Source organism: Hippoglossus stenolepis, chromosome 1 (genome assembly GCF_022539355.2).
Source record: "Hippoglossus stenolepis isolate QCI-W04-F060 chromosome 1, HSTE1.2, whole genome shotgun sequence".
Taxonomy (NCBI): domain Eukaryota; kingdom Metazoa; phylum Chordata; class Actinopteri; order Pleuronectiformes; family Pleuronectidae; genus Hippoglossus; species Hippoglossus stenolepis.
Window position 1 is genome coordinate 20,144,171 of NC_061483.1, and position 15,921 is coordinate 20,160,091.

Consider the following 15,921-nt stretch of genomic DNA (forward strand, 5'->3'; position numbering starts at 1 on the left):
CCCCACAACATGACTAATACCTGGACCACACACACATACATTTGTGTACATACAAAGAAAAAAGATGAAATTGTCACCCTCTTTAGTTAAAAAGCCGTAGAAGCTCTGTTTATTGAGTCTTTTGTATTGACATTATTTACAAAAACTAGATTTACAGAAATCATCCATTACCAAACCATTCTTAATTTAGGCACAAAATTACAGGAAAGCTCAGTCCAAATAAGTATTTAGGTTTTGATTAAATAAGACATGGTTATGAAAGATAACCCATGATTAGGAAAATATATCATGGATATTCAAAGATGTTAAGTAACTGGATGACAAACTGAAAATGAAAATAAAACAGTCCTTTTTTTTTAACATTTAAATAACTGAAAACCTGAAATCTAAATCCAATAATTGTTACAACACCCCCAAACAGAGTTTGAGCAATAAAATTAAAACACACAATCAAGATCACAACACTTCAGCTTCTCGAGGAAGTTGGTGGGCTGCTCTTTGGGATAAAGTGGAAGCAAACAAAAGCACTTGTCTGGATTCATGCATACCTCCCCCCAAACTTCCCTCGCACAATAATCGAAGAAATCAAACACTTATAATACACACAGTGTCAGTGTCCGTCAACACGTCTCAACCAGCTACAGATTCAGTGTAAATTTGTCAGCACCCAATAAAACTCCAAGGGCCCAGTCCATTTTGTATATTGCTGCACATTTCTGTAATAAAATCTTTTAGCAGAGGATGATTATGTTCCCTGCTGGTATGTTTCAGTTAGCACTTCTCAATGTGAGTAGACAAAGGCTGTACAAACAAAAAACACCCCCTCCAAAACTTTCTTCAATAAGATTCTCAGTCATTCACCTGATTAATATATTATATATTAGATCTATAATTAGCAAACACATCGTGATTTGTGTTAAGTTAATGAGATCATGTTGCTGCTCATCCAAGAGGCGTCACCTAACGATCTGATGAACACTGTTGAAAAAGCATCAAAACATCCTTGAAATACTGAGCAGCAAGTCCAACTTCTACAGACTTAGCTATTTCTGCACAAGTTCAAAACAAATCAGACATGGTTGGCAATTCTCAACTGAAAAGAATATTTTCACAACTCAACAGCAGTGAGTAATATAAGAAAATAAAACCAAAGATGAGAACTATTGTTTGTGTACAAAATGTAATATACCCCCTCTGTTTATCTGGGGCCAGTTTTAGAAAACAAAGAATTACACTCAAACTCCCTCCTTGTGTTAGATAACAAATGAAAACTTGTTTGCACTGGGTGTTATTACACACTAAATACAGAACAACCCGTGTGGGTCCAAAACACTTTTGTTTGCAGCATTGCTTTGATAGAGACATTCATATTTGACTGAAAGGCTGAACAATACTAAAGTGACATTCTCCTACTCAAAGGTAAGAAATAAGCGTACACTTGATTCACAGTTGAAACTCGTAAAATAACAACACAGAAACAGGTCAGCTGAGTTTCTCCGTCCAGAATACGAAGCTTTCGGCCATGAGCAAAAAAGAGTGAAAAACAATTGCTAAAAAGGAAAACAAACAAGGACCCAAAAAGTAGCTTTATCGAATAATAATAACACCTTCAAACCCTCCTCATTAAAGACTTGGATCTCCTGAATACAAAGCATGCTCATCTCCCACAGCAGACACTGACTCTATGGAAGCTAGTGGTAGCAATGTGTGGCACGAGAGTAAAGGGCAATGCAGCTTTGCATTTCTTAACTTGCACTCATCAATTTATATAATGCTCCAAATACTCAGGCTTGTATCAGTGATGCAGAGGCTATTCACAGTAGTCCCACCTAATTTAGGCAGCTCAGAACGGTCCAAAGGCCATGTTTGCAATGCTTTTTAATTAGAGGTTTGAATAGATGGTGACCATTGACTGTACAACACATGGGGACAGGTTGAAAGAGCTCTGTTTTTGCCTCATGGGATGATGATGTTGTAGACTCTTCAGCTGAAGCCAATCATTGTATCAGGGTGAGGGGTTTAGCTGGATTTGCATGCGTCCCTCTGCAGCTGCTGCCACAATTCTACGTCTCAGGACACTTGAGTCCAACTCTGGGACAATGTCCTCCTCCAGTCCAGGCAAATCCTCGTCCTGATCCTCTGGACTCTTGTTCAGGAATCTCCTATGGGGCAGCAGTGAAAATGTAAAGATATGATGCAATGCAAGATTATAGGAAAACAAGGCAGCTAGGAATCCTTATCGTGTGTGAATAAATTACATTATCACTTTAAGCTCTTTACAATTGGGTCTTCCAGCTATTCTGGTAACCAAAACAAGAAAGCCTTCAACATTTGTCCTGTCTTCAAAGACTGTAGTGACATTTCAAGCACTCAATCCACTGGGTTAAAGAAAAAACCTCAAAGCAGCAGTGTACCAACCTGCGAGCTTGCTGGAGCAGCTCTTCTTTCCTCTGCATTAGCATCTTCTGCCTCTCCTCAGCGGATTTAGAGAAGCGACCTCCTCTGACCTCCATGCTGTCTGCCTCGTTGATTTCCTGCTCAGCTGCCCCATTGGACCCTGCCTGCTCCTCTCCTGCATTGTTCCCCTGTATAGGGGAGCGCTCTATGGCCTAAGGAAGAAATAATGTCAGACAGTGTGACCCATTCTTCCTCTGACCCATTTGAAAGAAAGTCAGGAGAGTGTTTCCTTGGCATTCATGGAAAAATGTAAATGGCTCCCTTGTTAACATTTAGGCCTAAATTAACTGACCTGTGTTGTGAAGGGTACCTGGATGCGTCCCTCCAGGATGTTGTCAGTGGTGACCTCCACAGAGCGGGTCAACTGCAGGTCCTGCATCACCAGGTAGGACGGCACCTGAGGGAACATCTCCTGGATCTGATGGGCCTGATGACCAGACGTTACATGGACAAGGATTCAGAAAATTATGCCGTGAGAGGGAAGAGCAGAACTTAAGCTGGTGCAAGTTAAAATTGATCTTTTAAAACGGTTAACACAAGCAGGTCTTCTGCAAACAGTGTTAGTGATTTACAAGAATGAAAAAGTTCAAAAGACCTCAAATTCTTGGCATATTTAGTAACTAACGGGTTCTACCAAATCTGTTGGATTCAAAATATTCTTGTAGTGCCAGTAGGGTTGAGGTTAGGGCAAACAGCACTACTTGAATTTGACAGTATTACACATAACATCTATTTTATTATCTTCCTACTGTGTCACATGATTATTTGGTTACAATCATCCCTGAATGATCTCGGCTGCAGTTCAAGTTAGGCTAGCTTAATTTGATGGATAATAAGCAGCCTCATACCCAGTTTACATCTGCTGAGTTTTATACAGAGGTCATCATTGTAACAAGCATTTAGCAAGACTTCAAATAATATCGAAGTAAGGTAATTATGTTTAGAGCATTTTGGTTATGGTACTCGAACCCAGGCAATATTGTTGAAGCAGTAAACACAAGCTACTTGTAAACAAGACAGAGACAAATTCATTGCAGCACTGGTTTGTGCAAATAAAGTATCAAAAACCCTTCAAAAATTTAAAAATGAGATAATACCTGGTTCAAACTGCTATCTGTGTCATCTCTCTTAAAATCAAAAACTTCATCAGACTGTAAACTTGAACTCACCATGGCCATGAGCTGGGAGTTGTTGTTGGCCTGAGCGATGCCCAGGATATTGGTGGTGTGCATTACTTCCACTGAGAAACTGGGCAGCCAGCTGGCAATGCGAGATCCTACAGGGGAATATGTGGGTTTAATAAGTGATTGTCACACACAGCCGATCTGTGGAGGGTAACTGCACAACCACATTCGTCCTTGGATCAGTGTCTGAAAGACTCACCATCAAAGTGGAAGAAGTGGTTGTGATGGTTGATATGTGGTCTGGCTTCTGGAGCGGCTCCTCCGGGGCCGGCGTTGTCCCCCATACCTCCGCCCTGCGGCTGGCCTCTCGCTGGGGCCCCATCGCCACTGATGTTCAGGGATGTCCGACATGTTGGGCATGATGTGTCCTGCTCGAGCCACGACCGCAAACAAGAGCTGGAAGAACAGACACACAGATCACAAATGTTATTATAGTACTAAGACTTGCCATTAATTTAAGCATCAAGACAAGTCTTCTGTTGCTAAATATCAGGATCTGTGCAGGGAATCTTGCTGAAGAACACTCACCAAACTGCTCGAATATTATCAGAAAAATATCTTTACAATGAAATTCATATTACTATGAAAGAGAGAACTGTTCCGGTGCAGTCTCTCCTTTAGGCATCTTTATTATACCTCCAAAATAAAACAGTATCTAGGATAAGGAGCCCCATGTAAGTGATACCGCAACCATCCCTTGCATGAAGGCGACTCATAAAAATCGCTTTACTTGTGGAAGAGATGGCCGCAGGGTAGTTTGCGTGCTGTCAGCATGGTGTCCCAGCAGATGGCACAGTCGTCATCATTAGCTGCCAGCTCCTCGGCAGTAGCAACAGCAAACCTGCATTAAAGGTTCACAGAATATGAAAATAATGATGAAACAAGTGACGATCGACTAAGTACAAAGCTACAAGTAAGAAATAACGATATAAAACAAAAAGGAGAAAACAGTCAAATAAAACACAGCCTCACCTGGCCTCCATGTTGTTGATGACACGAAGGTAATTCTTGTGTCGGCGAACGCGACGCTGGACCTCATGGAAGAGATACCGCAGCTGCATGAAGATAACCAAGCTTGCCATGGACAGCCAGATGTTACCAAAAAGCTAACGAGAGGCAGAAAAGGTAAACGATTAGGGAACTATCAAGAGAAACAGGACATACTACATTTTCATAACATCACATGTCTCCGTGCCTTCATCACATGTCTCTGTGCCTTCAGTGTATCTTACCAGCATATGGATATGGTGCATGAGGTCCAGAAACAACATGGCCAGCTCCATGATGAAGTCTGAATAGTAGACATAAGTCCCCTTACTCTCCCAAGTCCCTGGATGGTTAAGATCCCACAGATGAATGGAGTACCTGAGGACATGCACAACTCTTTAAACACAGGTGATATTTACAGGGTTTCTGCGCCGATCAGATGATGCAAATATAACTATTTCATTCATAGTTATATAATTAATAGATGTCTGAACCAATTCAAAATGATTATGTACTTAAGTGCTTACTGTTGGTCTGATGGTGCCGACTGTTGTACCAGGCTCACTTTTAGTGTACAAGTATATAAGATTTCCTGTCCGCCCGCAATCACATTCAGAAACATTTAGCAACCAACAATTCTCCATACAGCAGCCAAGATACAAGATTTTAGACATTCAAAAATGCAACCAAGATCTTTTGACGGAATTGAATTCACTGCTTTACAAGACCTGCAGACTGTACTGACACAGTAACGTGGTTGATCCAGCTATTGGAGCAAAATGAGTTCATGAATCAAAACTACTTTAGAAAGTATAAACAACACACTAGCACAGGCATCACTGCCATCAGTAAGACAAAATTTGACAAATGTGACCAATCTATCTAGATAGCAGAAGAACAGAGAGTTAAGAGTGTAACGAAAGAAAATACAAGCTCATTGTTTCTAAACAATTTTGCCAAAATGCTTGAATAAGACAAAACGGTGAAAATGTCCAAAGCTGTTGTGAGGCAAGTAAAACACAATCCGAGGTAACAACATGAAACAAGAACTTCTATTAGGGTTCAAAGTGAGGGTGGTTGGTCACCACAAACATTATTTTACCGTGTGACAAGCTACAGGCTCTACTAGTGACAAAACCAGTTCCCGAATATAGAGCAACACTAATGAATCCATAAGGGCCTCAGCTGATTTGAGTTATTTAGAGTTGTCCTAAGTCCTAACCACCTTCTTTGGGACAAAGACGCCTTTTATACTGGCGCTAATGGAACCAAAGGAAAACATTAGCTCGATTCCAAATTTGTAGAGGCTATGTCATCTGTCCTGCTGCGGTGTGTGCATGAGTGTGCTTGTGTAAGGAGTCTTTAAGGAGACTTACCGCATGATGACATGCCCAGTACGCACAGTCACCAGCAGACACTGGAGAAAAAAGTACAAAGATTAAATTGATAAAATATACAACCATCCAAAATAGACTTAAAATAAAATATTGGAAAAATAAATGGTGAAGGGATGTTTTGAACTCAGGCCTAAATAAAAGCTTTTATGAAAGAATCCAAGATAATCTTTGCTTAGCATGATCTAAGTGCATTTTAAACATAGTTTTGGCATTTTTATACAGTTGCGGCCCCAGACTCTCACCTCGGCTGCCATAAAGGAGAGGGTGTGCATGCCATGGGACGCTCCTAGCAGACCACAGACCACAGCGAGGCCACAGCAGTCCAACAGAAGAGAGACCAGCAGACAGAGCACTCGCACATGGCTGTGCATGGGAGTGGAGGGGGAGAACGACAGCTGTAGGGAAAAAATGAGGATTGTAAAGTTTTCTTTGTCCTTAAATACAAAATAAAAATAAAATTGAGTAGTTTTAATTATTTGGGAATTTCTAGTGGGCTTCCATGGACAAAGACAACAACGACAGCATAAACTAACACAATATGAACGTAGATGTTCATGAACCATTCAGCTGATGGAAAACAAGTGTTTCTTGGTTTAACTTGCTCATATACTGTCATGCAGTACTAATCACACAGAAAGACTAAGAGCTCGGACTTTTCCCTTCCAAATTTTACACAACCCATTTCAAAATCAATAAACTCCTCACACATTAGCCACATAAAGTCCATGGTCAGAAAGAAGATTGCGTAAGACTGTGAACCTACAGCTCTAGAGTGTGTAGACCACATTTGTGACATCATTACAAATATTTGAACACTTCAGGTGAAATTGTTTAACAAGGTTTACACACTCACAACATATCTATCATCTTTAGCGTTTCTGTTACTCCCCTAAAGGAAGACATTTACTTCGGAGAAAGCCAGTCAACATTACATCACAGGAAACATACCAGCTTCATGGCAGTTTTAAATGTCGTTGCTTGCAGGGAGCTGAATAAATCTGATATTTTGTTTTGCCCAACATGCAGAGCACAACCTGATACAGGGCCACGTCAATGTAGTTAGTGAAACTGTATCAGTAGGCTAACATACCAGTGCAATGGAACTATTTATAGACTCAGAGGTGAAAAGACTCCAGTCATTCTTAAGACTTTTGGGAGACGCTCAGTACACTCTGTGACCTCTGAATGAAGTTTGTATGTGCACTGATCAGGTGTCATTAAACAGCAGACTTTCTGCTGCCTTGTATTTACTCTAAGTTCTTATGAGTAAAAAGGTAGTCACAAAGAATGTAGGTCTAGTCCTATCTTGTTTACTATGGATCCTAAACAGGCAAAGCTTTCACTGAGGGATGTTTAGCCCATCGATCATCCTCTATAATCTCTCCAGGCAAAGAAACAGACAACTTGTAGCAGAAGTACAGTTTTGTGAAAAAGCTCTTCAGCTGTTTAGTTTTAGCTTCAGAGCTTCCTAAACCTGCATAATGCCATACTGGCCATTTCCAGTGCCTGAATCTACATTGCAATGTACAAAGTGCTTGAATAGTCTATAGCAAAAAGGAAAATAATAATACATTTGTTTATTGTAAGATTTTCATATGAGGAAGTCATGAACGAGGGAGCCTTGGAGCCCTGGAGAGAGTAAAAAAAGAAAGGTGTTGTTTGTAGAACTTACATATTCAAATCGGTCTTTGCAGAGCTGAACCATGAGGTGGAGAAAGACCAGTGCAGAGAACCACAAACACCACATGACCACCTCCTCCACTGTCTGCACATTCAGCACGCCGAAAATGAAGATAAACTTGTAGAAGATGAAGTTCCAGAACTTGTCTTTTAGATGCTGAGGAGTAAACACAGAGCACATTAGCAAGTTCATTTCTAGAAGGGCTACACTTCAGTTGCAAAGGCTTAGAGGTTGACAACCCCAGGCTGTTTGACAGACCTCATTTCAACAGACTCACCTGCTTCTCGCTGACTCTCAGTGGGCCGAACACCACGTACTGAATCATTTTGGCAAATAACATCAAAGAGCAGCAAAATGTGTTGACTAACACCTGGAGGAGCACGAGAACAGAGTGGCAGTTAGTTGTTTATTTTTTAAACAACATCTTCTTCTGGAGCAATGCAAAGTCTTTAACTAAACAACACTCACCCATACAAAGAGGCTGTCAGTGGCAAGATACCACAGCACAGTGGTCGCCAACTCTTTGTTACTAAAATCATTATTTAGATGTTCAAGATCCACCTCTGGGGCAGCCTGTGTTTCATCGGTTTCCAAGGCCCCAAAGCCTGGATCAGTGACAGTGTTGTAGGCGCTGAAGATGCTGCCGGCGAGCAGAGCCACACTCAGGATTGTGTAGGTCTGCAGGCTGGGCCATGGAAACCTCTCCAGAAACAGCAGAGGCATCGCAGGGTGTGAGCTCCTCTTCTTCTCGACGCGTAGAAACGGGGTCTGTCCTGATCAGACGACTCAAACAACCTGTAAGGGCAGAAGGGAGTTTGGTGACGTTGGCCAAACTTTATTACTCAACTCAGTGTAATTGTTACACAAACGCAAACGTGCTAGCACTGGATAGCTGCTAACTCGTGCTAATGTGTGAATTAATGACGATTGTGGAAATAGACAGTTGACACACGAATGCAAGATTATCATGGTAGTTTCCAGGAAGTTAGCAGACTGACGTTAACCATTGACAACCTTGCTCTCTAGTCGGCTAACTGCGTGTTAGCTCAAGATTGTTCGTATATGTGTAAATTAAAGCGTATTGAATCGGCGATCGAACACGCTTACATAAATACCCGCTGAACGAAAAGCAGCTCACGCCCCTGCCGTTAGCTTATCACCTGGCTAACGCTAGCTAGCTAGCACTAGCCTAGCTGTCAGCTAATGTTGGCCACAAAGCCGACCCCTGTGAACAGGCACCAGACATCGAGCTGGTACCAGATCGCCACTTACAGTTCGTCGCAGACTTGGTTAAAGATGGTGTCCAGCGTCACTCGCCGTGTTCCGTGTTGTACTTTTAGTGCAGCAGCACCGGGAACAGCGGAGTTGACAACATCGTCTTGTTTATTTCACCGAGCAGGCAGCTGAGAGAGGAGGGGGCTATCGGAGCTGCGCATCGTAACTACGTCATCACGACAACTTTCAGATCAAAGTAAATTTTTTATTGTACAGATGACGGATGAAAGCTTCTAGATGCTTCCTCCTCCTGGGATTAGATGTTCTTTATAAATTGCAAAAATTACCAAAAAAAACCTCATATTCGAGGATGGTATAGATAGATAGATAGATAGATAGATAGATAGATAGATAGGTAGGTAGGTAGATAGGTAGGTAGGTAGGTAGATAGATAGATAGATAGATAGATAGATAGATAGATAGATAGATAGATAGATAGATAGATAGATAGATAGGTAGGTAGATAGATAGATAGATAGATAGATAGATAGATAGATAGATAGGTAGATGTCACTGAGAAGAGCACATACCTTTACCAACACCCTTATGAAACCACAATAAGATTAACTAGACCCAGATTTTTATTTGGATCCAAACAAAATTATACGCTCATTGATTTTCATGAAAATCATTCAATTATTCTCTGAGAAATGTTGCAAAACACGCTATCTCACAATGTTAAAGTAGAGACAAAATTCCAAAGGCGCAACAAAATGTAATGGGTTCTTCCTTGACTCGTACCACATCCATCCTTGTGAAGTCTCAGGTTAATCATTAATGATTTTGGGTGAAATACTGAACAACTTCATATTAAATATTTCACAATGTTACATCTACAAAAACTATGTCATATGTAACTTTGTCAAAGCATCCTTTCCTACTGCACCACTACCCCGGAGCAAGACCAGGCCTATTTAAAGGTTACATGCACGTACATGCACATCTATTTTTACCTGTCATATAAATATACCAGTGTGTTTCCCCTTACCTCCCATTCAATGTCTGTGTTTCTAATGCATTTTCAAGACATGTTTGCCGTTTGATGCTAAGTTTTCCATCAATACGAAGACCACATCCATGATCTGGGATTTGATTTCTGTTCTTACGTTAACATTTATCCGGCAAAAGTAAAAGGAATATCTTAATGGTAGCCATGCAATAATTCAAGTTTTGGGGGCTTTGTCAAAAAAGTGTTGATTGAACTTTTTAGATAAATATTTTATTTCCGTGAGCTTAAAAAATAACTTGTTTTTATGGCCTTTTGCCTTGATGTTCATGTCTTTTATTTGCATTGCACATGATGTGTAAAAAATAAAGTGAAGCAGGTGTTTTTCTTCTTCTTCATCTGCTGTGACATCACTGTTGATTTATCTGATAACATTTAAATCATGAAATGTTCAGTTTTAAAGTGACACATTTAGCTGTTGGAGGAATGAATAATTAACTTGAATGAACTGTAGTCTAACACTTTAACCTACAGTCTCATGTCAAACATCTCAGTCTGGAGCATCTATGCAAAAGATGGAGATTGCAGAGAATGCAAAGTTGAGGGGACAGTGAGTGTTGTTGCTAAGAGACACAGTTGTGTAGCTTATCATTCACCATATCAGAAATATTGCCAATAAATGAATATCAAAATGAGATATCTACACGATTGTTTGGACATGAGCAAAAGAAATCCCTGCATTTCTTTCAGCTCAGCTGTTTTTTTCCAGTAGGTGGTGAAATCATGTCAATTTATTGTTCTCCTTTATGCTTAACAATCTTTGTGTATACGTATATTTATCAAGAACAGGAGGTTATAGAGTTGTGACTGACTGCTCACATAACCATCTGTGGCAAGGGGAAAGTACAAGAAGTGATTTAGTTTAGAGTGATGTGAAAGTGAAACTAAAGACTAGTTTCTTTCTATTGAAGCCAAACCATTGTAAAAGACCTTTGAACTTTGTTTGTGTCATGCAAAGTAAATCATGACCATGAGATATACGAGCAATCACATTTATGTCTCTTAAATCGAGATACCTTTTGCCAGTTTATCCATGAGGGGAAGTGAAGACTTACGGAAGCGTATTGCATTCACTTGGGAAAAAAAAATTCAGTTTTTCTGAGATAATTATCTTGGAAATTCCCGAGATAAGTTCTCAAAAAATAAAAAAAAGAGCTCTGTTTTTCTGACATAACTATCTCAGAATTTTCGAGATAATTATCTCAGAAAAACAGAACTTTTTTTTTTTCAAGTGAATGCAATACGCTTCCGTATAAAGACTTGCTTGTACAGCACTTTGGTTTTCTTTTTATACAGACACCACTGTCAGCACATACACTTTCAACATGAACCACTCAGCTGAGTTGTCTCCTTCAGAGGAAATGGCCCCTATGGAGTTTGACGGTGGGACAGTAGCAGCTTGTGTGATCCTGGGTCTGTCCTTCCTGGTTGGAGTTCCAGGGAACCTTCTGGTGATCTGGACCATCCTGAGACACATCAAGCAGCGTTCCCACACCGTGGTGCTCATCCTGCACCTGGCCGCTGCGGACCTGCTGGTCCTCATCACCCTGCCTCTGTGGATCTACTCCCTGGTCCACTCCTGGGTGTTTGGAGAGGCCTTCTGCAAAGCCTTGGTGTACATCATCAGTGTGTGCATGTTCAGCAGCATCTTCTTCATCACTCTCATGAGTGTGGAGCGCTTTCTAGCCATCTGCCATCCATTTTTCATAATGCGCTGGAAGGTCAAGAGTGAGATGAACCGGTGTCTTGTACTTTTGTGGCTCCTTGCTATCCTTCTAGGAGTACCTGTCTTACTCACCCAGTCTTTGGATCAAAATGATGGAAGTAAGCAGTGTATTATCAGGGAATTCAGCTCTGTGACTCAAGCGATCATCATCTTGTGCCTGGAGACCTTTGGGGGCTTCTTTTTTCCTTTCATCATCATTAGTATCTGTTACTGTCTAGTGACAGCCCAACTCAGGAGAATGAGATACAACACCAAGCAGAAATCCTTGGTTCTCGTGTACACAGTTGTCATAGCCTTCATTCTGTGCTGGTGTCCTTACCACATCGTCAACATCATGGATCTGGTTTGCATCTTAAAGTCAGGCAGTGAGCATGATTGTGTTCCAGAGAGTTTCATTCTTTGCTCCGGTGCCCTTGTGTTCATCAACAGTTCATTGAATCCTGTGCTCTACGCCTTCTTTGCGAGGAACTTTCGAGGGAATCTCGAGGATTCCCGACTGGTCAGGTTGTTCCAGGAAATGGCAACTCACGCCAACAGACTCATGGAGCTGGTAGTACAGCAGCAGACAAGCCAGGGGGCAGCAAATACACAGGTAGAGCTGATGTCTGACCAGTGTGAGGAAAACTGAATCCCTGAAACTGACATGCCTGGAAAATGTGAACTTTGTCTTCTGCAGTTATTAATGGACTTTTCATAATCGAAGCCTTTGCATGACCTGAGGGTTTAATAGCTTGGGTTTGGTTAATGATAGATAATATTAAAGGTCACCATATTCTCCCATCCTTGTTTCACTTTCAACTGTGGATGTCATTATAAACAAACGTGACTGTACCGTTTATGTGTTCCTCAAAGCTTATACTAATTTATTATGGTGATCGAAATTTTCTGACAATTTGATGTGGCCTATAGTGTTGTGTAATGTGTACTGTGTATGCCACAATTAATGATGCGTAATTCCTTTTCTCTAAATCAATATTCTTGGAAAATGCTAGAGATTCAGTTTATGTTTGTTATTAAAAAAATTATTTGTGTATCATTCTAGCTTATTTCGATCCAAGAGAGTGCCACTTTAAAAAAATGTCTTGCCTCATTGGGGAAAAATAGGCCCAAATAAGAGCAATTATTCTTTTGTGGAAACTCAAACTACCACCCTGTGATTGTATGCCTCTGCCTGCAATGCTTTTTAAGTCTACATACTTTTTTTCATTCCAGACTCATATGAGGTCAACTTGACCTTTGACCACTGAAATCTAATCAGTTCATCTTTGAGTCCAAGTGACAACTATTAACTTTTTGAAGAATTTCCCTAAAGGCAGATTTGAGATCATGGTTAAGAAGCCAAAAGCATGTTTTATGAGGCCAGTGTGATCTTGACATTTGACCCTTGACCACTAAATGTAATCAGGTCCTCCTTGAGTCCAAGTGTTTGTGCCAAGAGCAATGAAATTTTGCCTGAAGGCTTTCTTGAGATATCACGTTCACAAGAATGGGACGGACGGAGGGACAGAAAACTTGAAAACATATTGCCCCTGGCCACTGGCTGTCATTGGCCTGGAGGCATAAAAAAGTATATATGCAAAAGAGACAAGAAATATTCATAAGTTATACAAAAAAACGTCACAGTAATATTTCATTCCCATAAACCATATTGAGATATGAAATCAAATATTAAATATACATTACAATAAAGGGCTCCAAACCAAATTTGCTTATATTCTAAGTCAGGTACACAAATCAGGAAGTCTTAGCAGTGTCACAGTCCTCACCACAGTCAGAAAAGTGGTGTACAAGCAGTTAAAAAGCACTGACCTGTTAAAAAGTCACATGTGCAGAATGTCACATTTCATTATTCAGGCTTTAATCATCGGGCACATGTACATTGCTTTTGAACCTTCTTTTAAAATTACACAGTATGGATAATCACACTCTTGCTGTGGTTCTTTATTTAGAAAGAGTTTTTTGCATATATCAAGAAACCTTGACAACATGGTCCTTAAATTGCCTCTAATGTCTCACTGTCTGATTAAGAAGCTGATTCAATCTTGTTTTTTGGATCAAAACAATATCTAGCCATGTTTTCTTTATTTGAAACTCTTCTTTATTTGAAAAATGGACAGATGATGCATGAATGAATCACCTCTCCGTGTCTCAAATAGGCCCGGGAGGAAACCCTGTGCATTCTTTTCTAAAAGGGAAGTGAAGACTTGCTTGTACAGCACTTTGGTTTTCTTTTCATGCAGACACCACTGTCAGCACATACACTTTCAGCATGAACCACTCAGCTGAGTTGTCTCCTTCAGAGGAAATGGCCCCTGAGGAGTTTGTTGGTGGAACAGCAGTGGCTTGTGTGATCCTGGGTCTGTCCTTCCTGGTTGGAGTTCCGGGGAACCTTCTGGTGATCTGGACCATCCTGAGACACATCAAGCAGCGTTCCCACACCGTGGTGCTCATCCTGCACCTGGCTGTTGCGGACCTGCTGGTCCTTATCACCCTGCCTCTGTGGATCTACTCCATGGCCCACTCCTGGGTGTTTGGAGAGGCCTCCTGCAAAGCAATAGTGTTCGTGATCACCGCCTGTATGTACAGCAGCGTTTTCCTCATCACCCTCATGAGTGTGGAACGTTTTTTGGCTGTGCGTTATCCTTTTGCTTCAGCTGACTGGAAAAGGAAAAAAGCTCTTGATAAAGTACTGCTGACTCTGTGGAGTTTAGCGTTCTTGTTCAGCATCCCTGTCATCCCAACTCAGGTTATGGATAAGGAGTCTGGTGAGGAGCAATGCCTGTATCGGGAGTACACTTCTTTGACGCAGGAGTTGGTCTGTGTGCTGCTGGAGACACTGGTGGGCTACATAATACCTTTCTCCATCCTGGTGGTCTGCTATGGCTGCCTGTGCAGCCGGATTACTCAGATGACCTTCAAGTCCAAGCGCAAGTCTACTGTTCTCATTGCCAGTGTGGTGGTTGTGTTTGGCCTTTGTTGGACACCTCATCACTTGGGAAATGTCCTCTCACTAGTCATCCTGGGCATGTATGGTTTCTATTCTGATGCAGAAAACTCTCTGGAGCGCGTCAGGAGCACTATGATCTTCATCGCCGGAGCCATGGTGTTCATCAGCAGCACGGTAAACCCCCTCCTCTACATGTTCGCAGCTCGCACCTTCAGGAGCTCCCTGCGTGACACCGGCATCCAGAAGCTCTTCCGACACATCTCCAGCACGTCCCCAGGCGAAGGCAACAGAGAGGTGTCCTTTGTGTCTAAGAGACAAAGCAATATTACCAACAGCTCCCAGTGTGTGTTGGAGTCAAAAGACCAAATGGACATATTGATAAAAATGTGTGAAAATAATGCGTCCTGATATTGAAACTGTACAGGTTGTACATCTGTGCTCCGTGTGTCTGCGTAAATATTATTATTTTTTGTATTTTTTAATTTCACAACACAGATTAACAGGATGTCACTTGATCTGTTTCAATACTCGTCTAGATCTGTAATTTTCCATGATTTGGTTTGCTTTTACATCGTGAACATGTATTTATAAAAACTGTATATTATGTACATAGATTTATGTCATTTGGTATTAAAAAAATTGTACTGTAATGTCTCAAGGTACGTTTTTGTCAAATATATAGTCTTGTTATTGATGTTAGCAAGGATAAATTGAAAGGTTGCAAACATGATAAGACAAAGCACAGTAGGTTTTCAGCTGATAATCCTGTGGTTGCATCTCTCAATTCTTATCTCTGCTTTAACCACAGATAAATATTTCATTCGCTCATAGCCGCTGTTTGGACAATGGCAAGCAATTTTTTATATTGTGATCTAGTTCTGTCCTGTGGAGCTGCTACATCTACAACACACTCTGATTATCTGAAAATATGTGTTAAAGTTACCTATAATCCCATGTTTTACACTCGTATGGAATCCAACATTTTTTACTTTTGTAAAAATGTTTTTTACTCGTGACAAATTAGGTAACAATAGTCTAAGTGCTGCACCCCAGTGCTGCTTTCAACTTCCTCTCAATGAAAAGATTGCAAAATGAAAAATTGCATGTTCCCTGTAGTGAGCAGCAAAAAGAGGAATCATGTCTCAATGTTTTGTCACAGTCTCAAGATGCAGCTTGGTTACTGATATTTGTTTACTTTATCTCTAAAACAGTGACGTCATTATCTATTGATAATATTGTCATAGCATCTGGAGTTTGTCTC

The 15,921-nt window shown here is 40.9% G+C and overlaps 3 protein-coding genes across 4 annotated transcripts; 2 read left to right on the forward strand and 1 right to left on the reverse strand.

Annotated features, from left to right (window-relative positions):
• Positions 1-81: 81 nt before the first annotated feature.
• Positions 82-9,135, reverse strand: LOC118118914 (E3 ubiquitin-protein ligase AMFR). 2 transcript variants are annotated; one of them, XM_035172560.2, is made up of 14 exons: positions 8,979-9,135; positions 8,175-8,501; positions 7,984-8,076; positions 7,698-7,862; positions 6,268-6,420; positions 6,005-6,045; positions 4,874-5,006; positions 4,614-4,747; positions 4,372-4,482; positions 3,841-4,037; positions 3,627-3,733; positions 2,768-2,884; positions 2,419-2,609; positions 82-2,162 (listed from the first exon to the last, which is right to left on the reverse strand). In XM_035172560.2, exons 2-14 carry the CDS (start codon positions 8,427-8,429, stop codon positions 2,006-2,008), a joined length of 1,854 nt encoding a protein of 617 aa, XP_035028451.1. In that variant the 5' UTR covers positions 8,430-8,501; positions 8,979-9,135; the 3' UTR covers positions 82-2,005. The 2 variants fall into 2 exon arrangements, with proteins under 2 accessions (XP_035028451.1, XP_035028368.1); XM_035172477.2 differs by having other exon boundaries at positions 2,750-2,884.
• Positions 9,136-11,301: 2,166 nt separating this feature from the next.
• LOC118109639 (delta-type opioid receptor-like) lies at positions 11,302-12,746 on the forward strand. The gene has a single exon (XM_035156960.2). It carries the CDS (start codon positions 11,313-11,315, stop codon positions 12,339-12,341), a length of 1,029 nt encoding a protein of 342 aa, XP_035012851.1. The 5' UTR covers positions 11,302-11,312; the 3' UTR covers positions 12,342-12,746.
• A 1,180-nt stretch (positions 12,747-13,926) lies between these two features.
• Positions 13,927-15,310, forward strand: si:dkey-148a17.6 (uncharacterized protein LOC108190685 homolog). Its single transcript, XM_035156741.2, has one exon. It carries the CDS (start codon positions 13,983-13,985, stop codon positions 15,066-15,068), a length of 1,086 nt encoding a protein of 361 aa, XP_035012632.2. The 5' UTR covers positions 13,927-13,982; the 3' UTR covers positions 15,069-15,310.
• Positions 15,311-15,921: the final 611 nt, after the last annotated feature.

Bases quoted from the DNA above. Each gene is read 5' to 3' on its own strand.
- LOC118109639 (XM_035156960.2), top strand. From the start codon at position 11,313: ATGAACCACTCAGCTGAGTTGTCTCCTTCAGAGGAAATGGCCCCTATG.
- LOC118118914 (XM_035172477.2), bottom strand. From the start codon at position 8,429: ATGCCTCTGCTGTTTCTGGAGAGGTTTCCATGGCCCAGCCTGCAGACC. The intron at 6,421-7,697 runs GTAAGTTCTACA...TTTTCCCTACAG, and splicing joins GCAAAGACCGATTTGAATAT to CTGTCGTTCTCCCCCTCCAC. The intron at 2,610-2,749 runs GTCAGTTAATTT...TTTCTTCCTTAG, and splicing joins AGGTACCCTTCACAACACAG to GCCATAGAGCGCTCCCCTAT.
- si:dkey-148a17.6 (XM_035156741.2), top strand. From the start codon at position 13,983: ATGAACCACTCAGCTGAGTTGTCTCCTTCAGAGGAAATGGCCCCTGAG.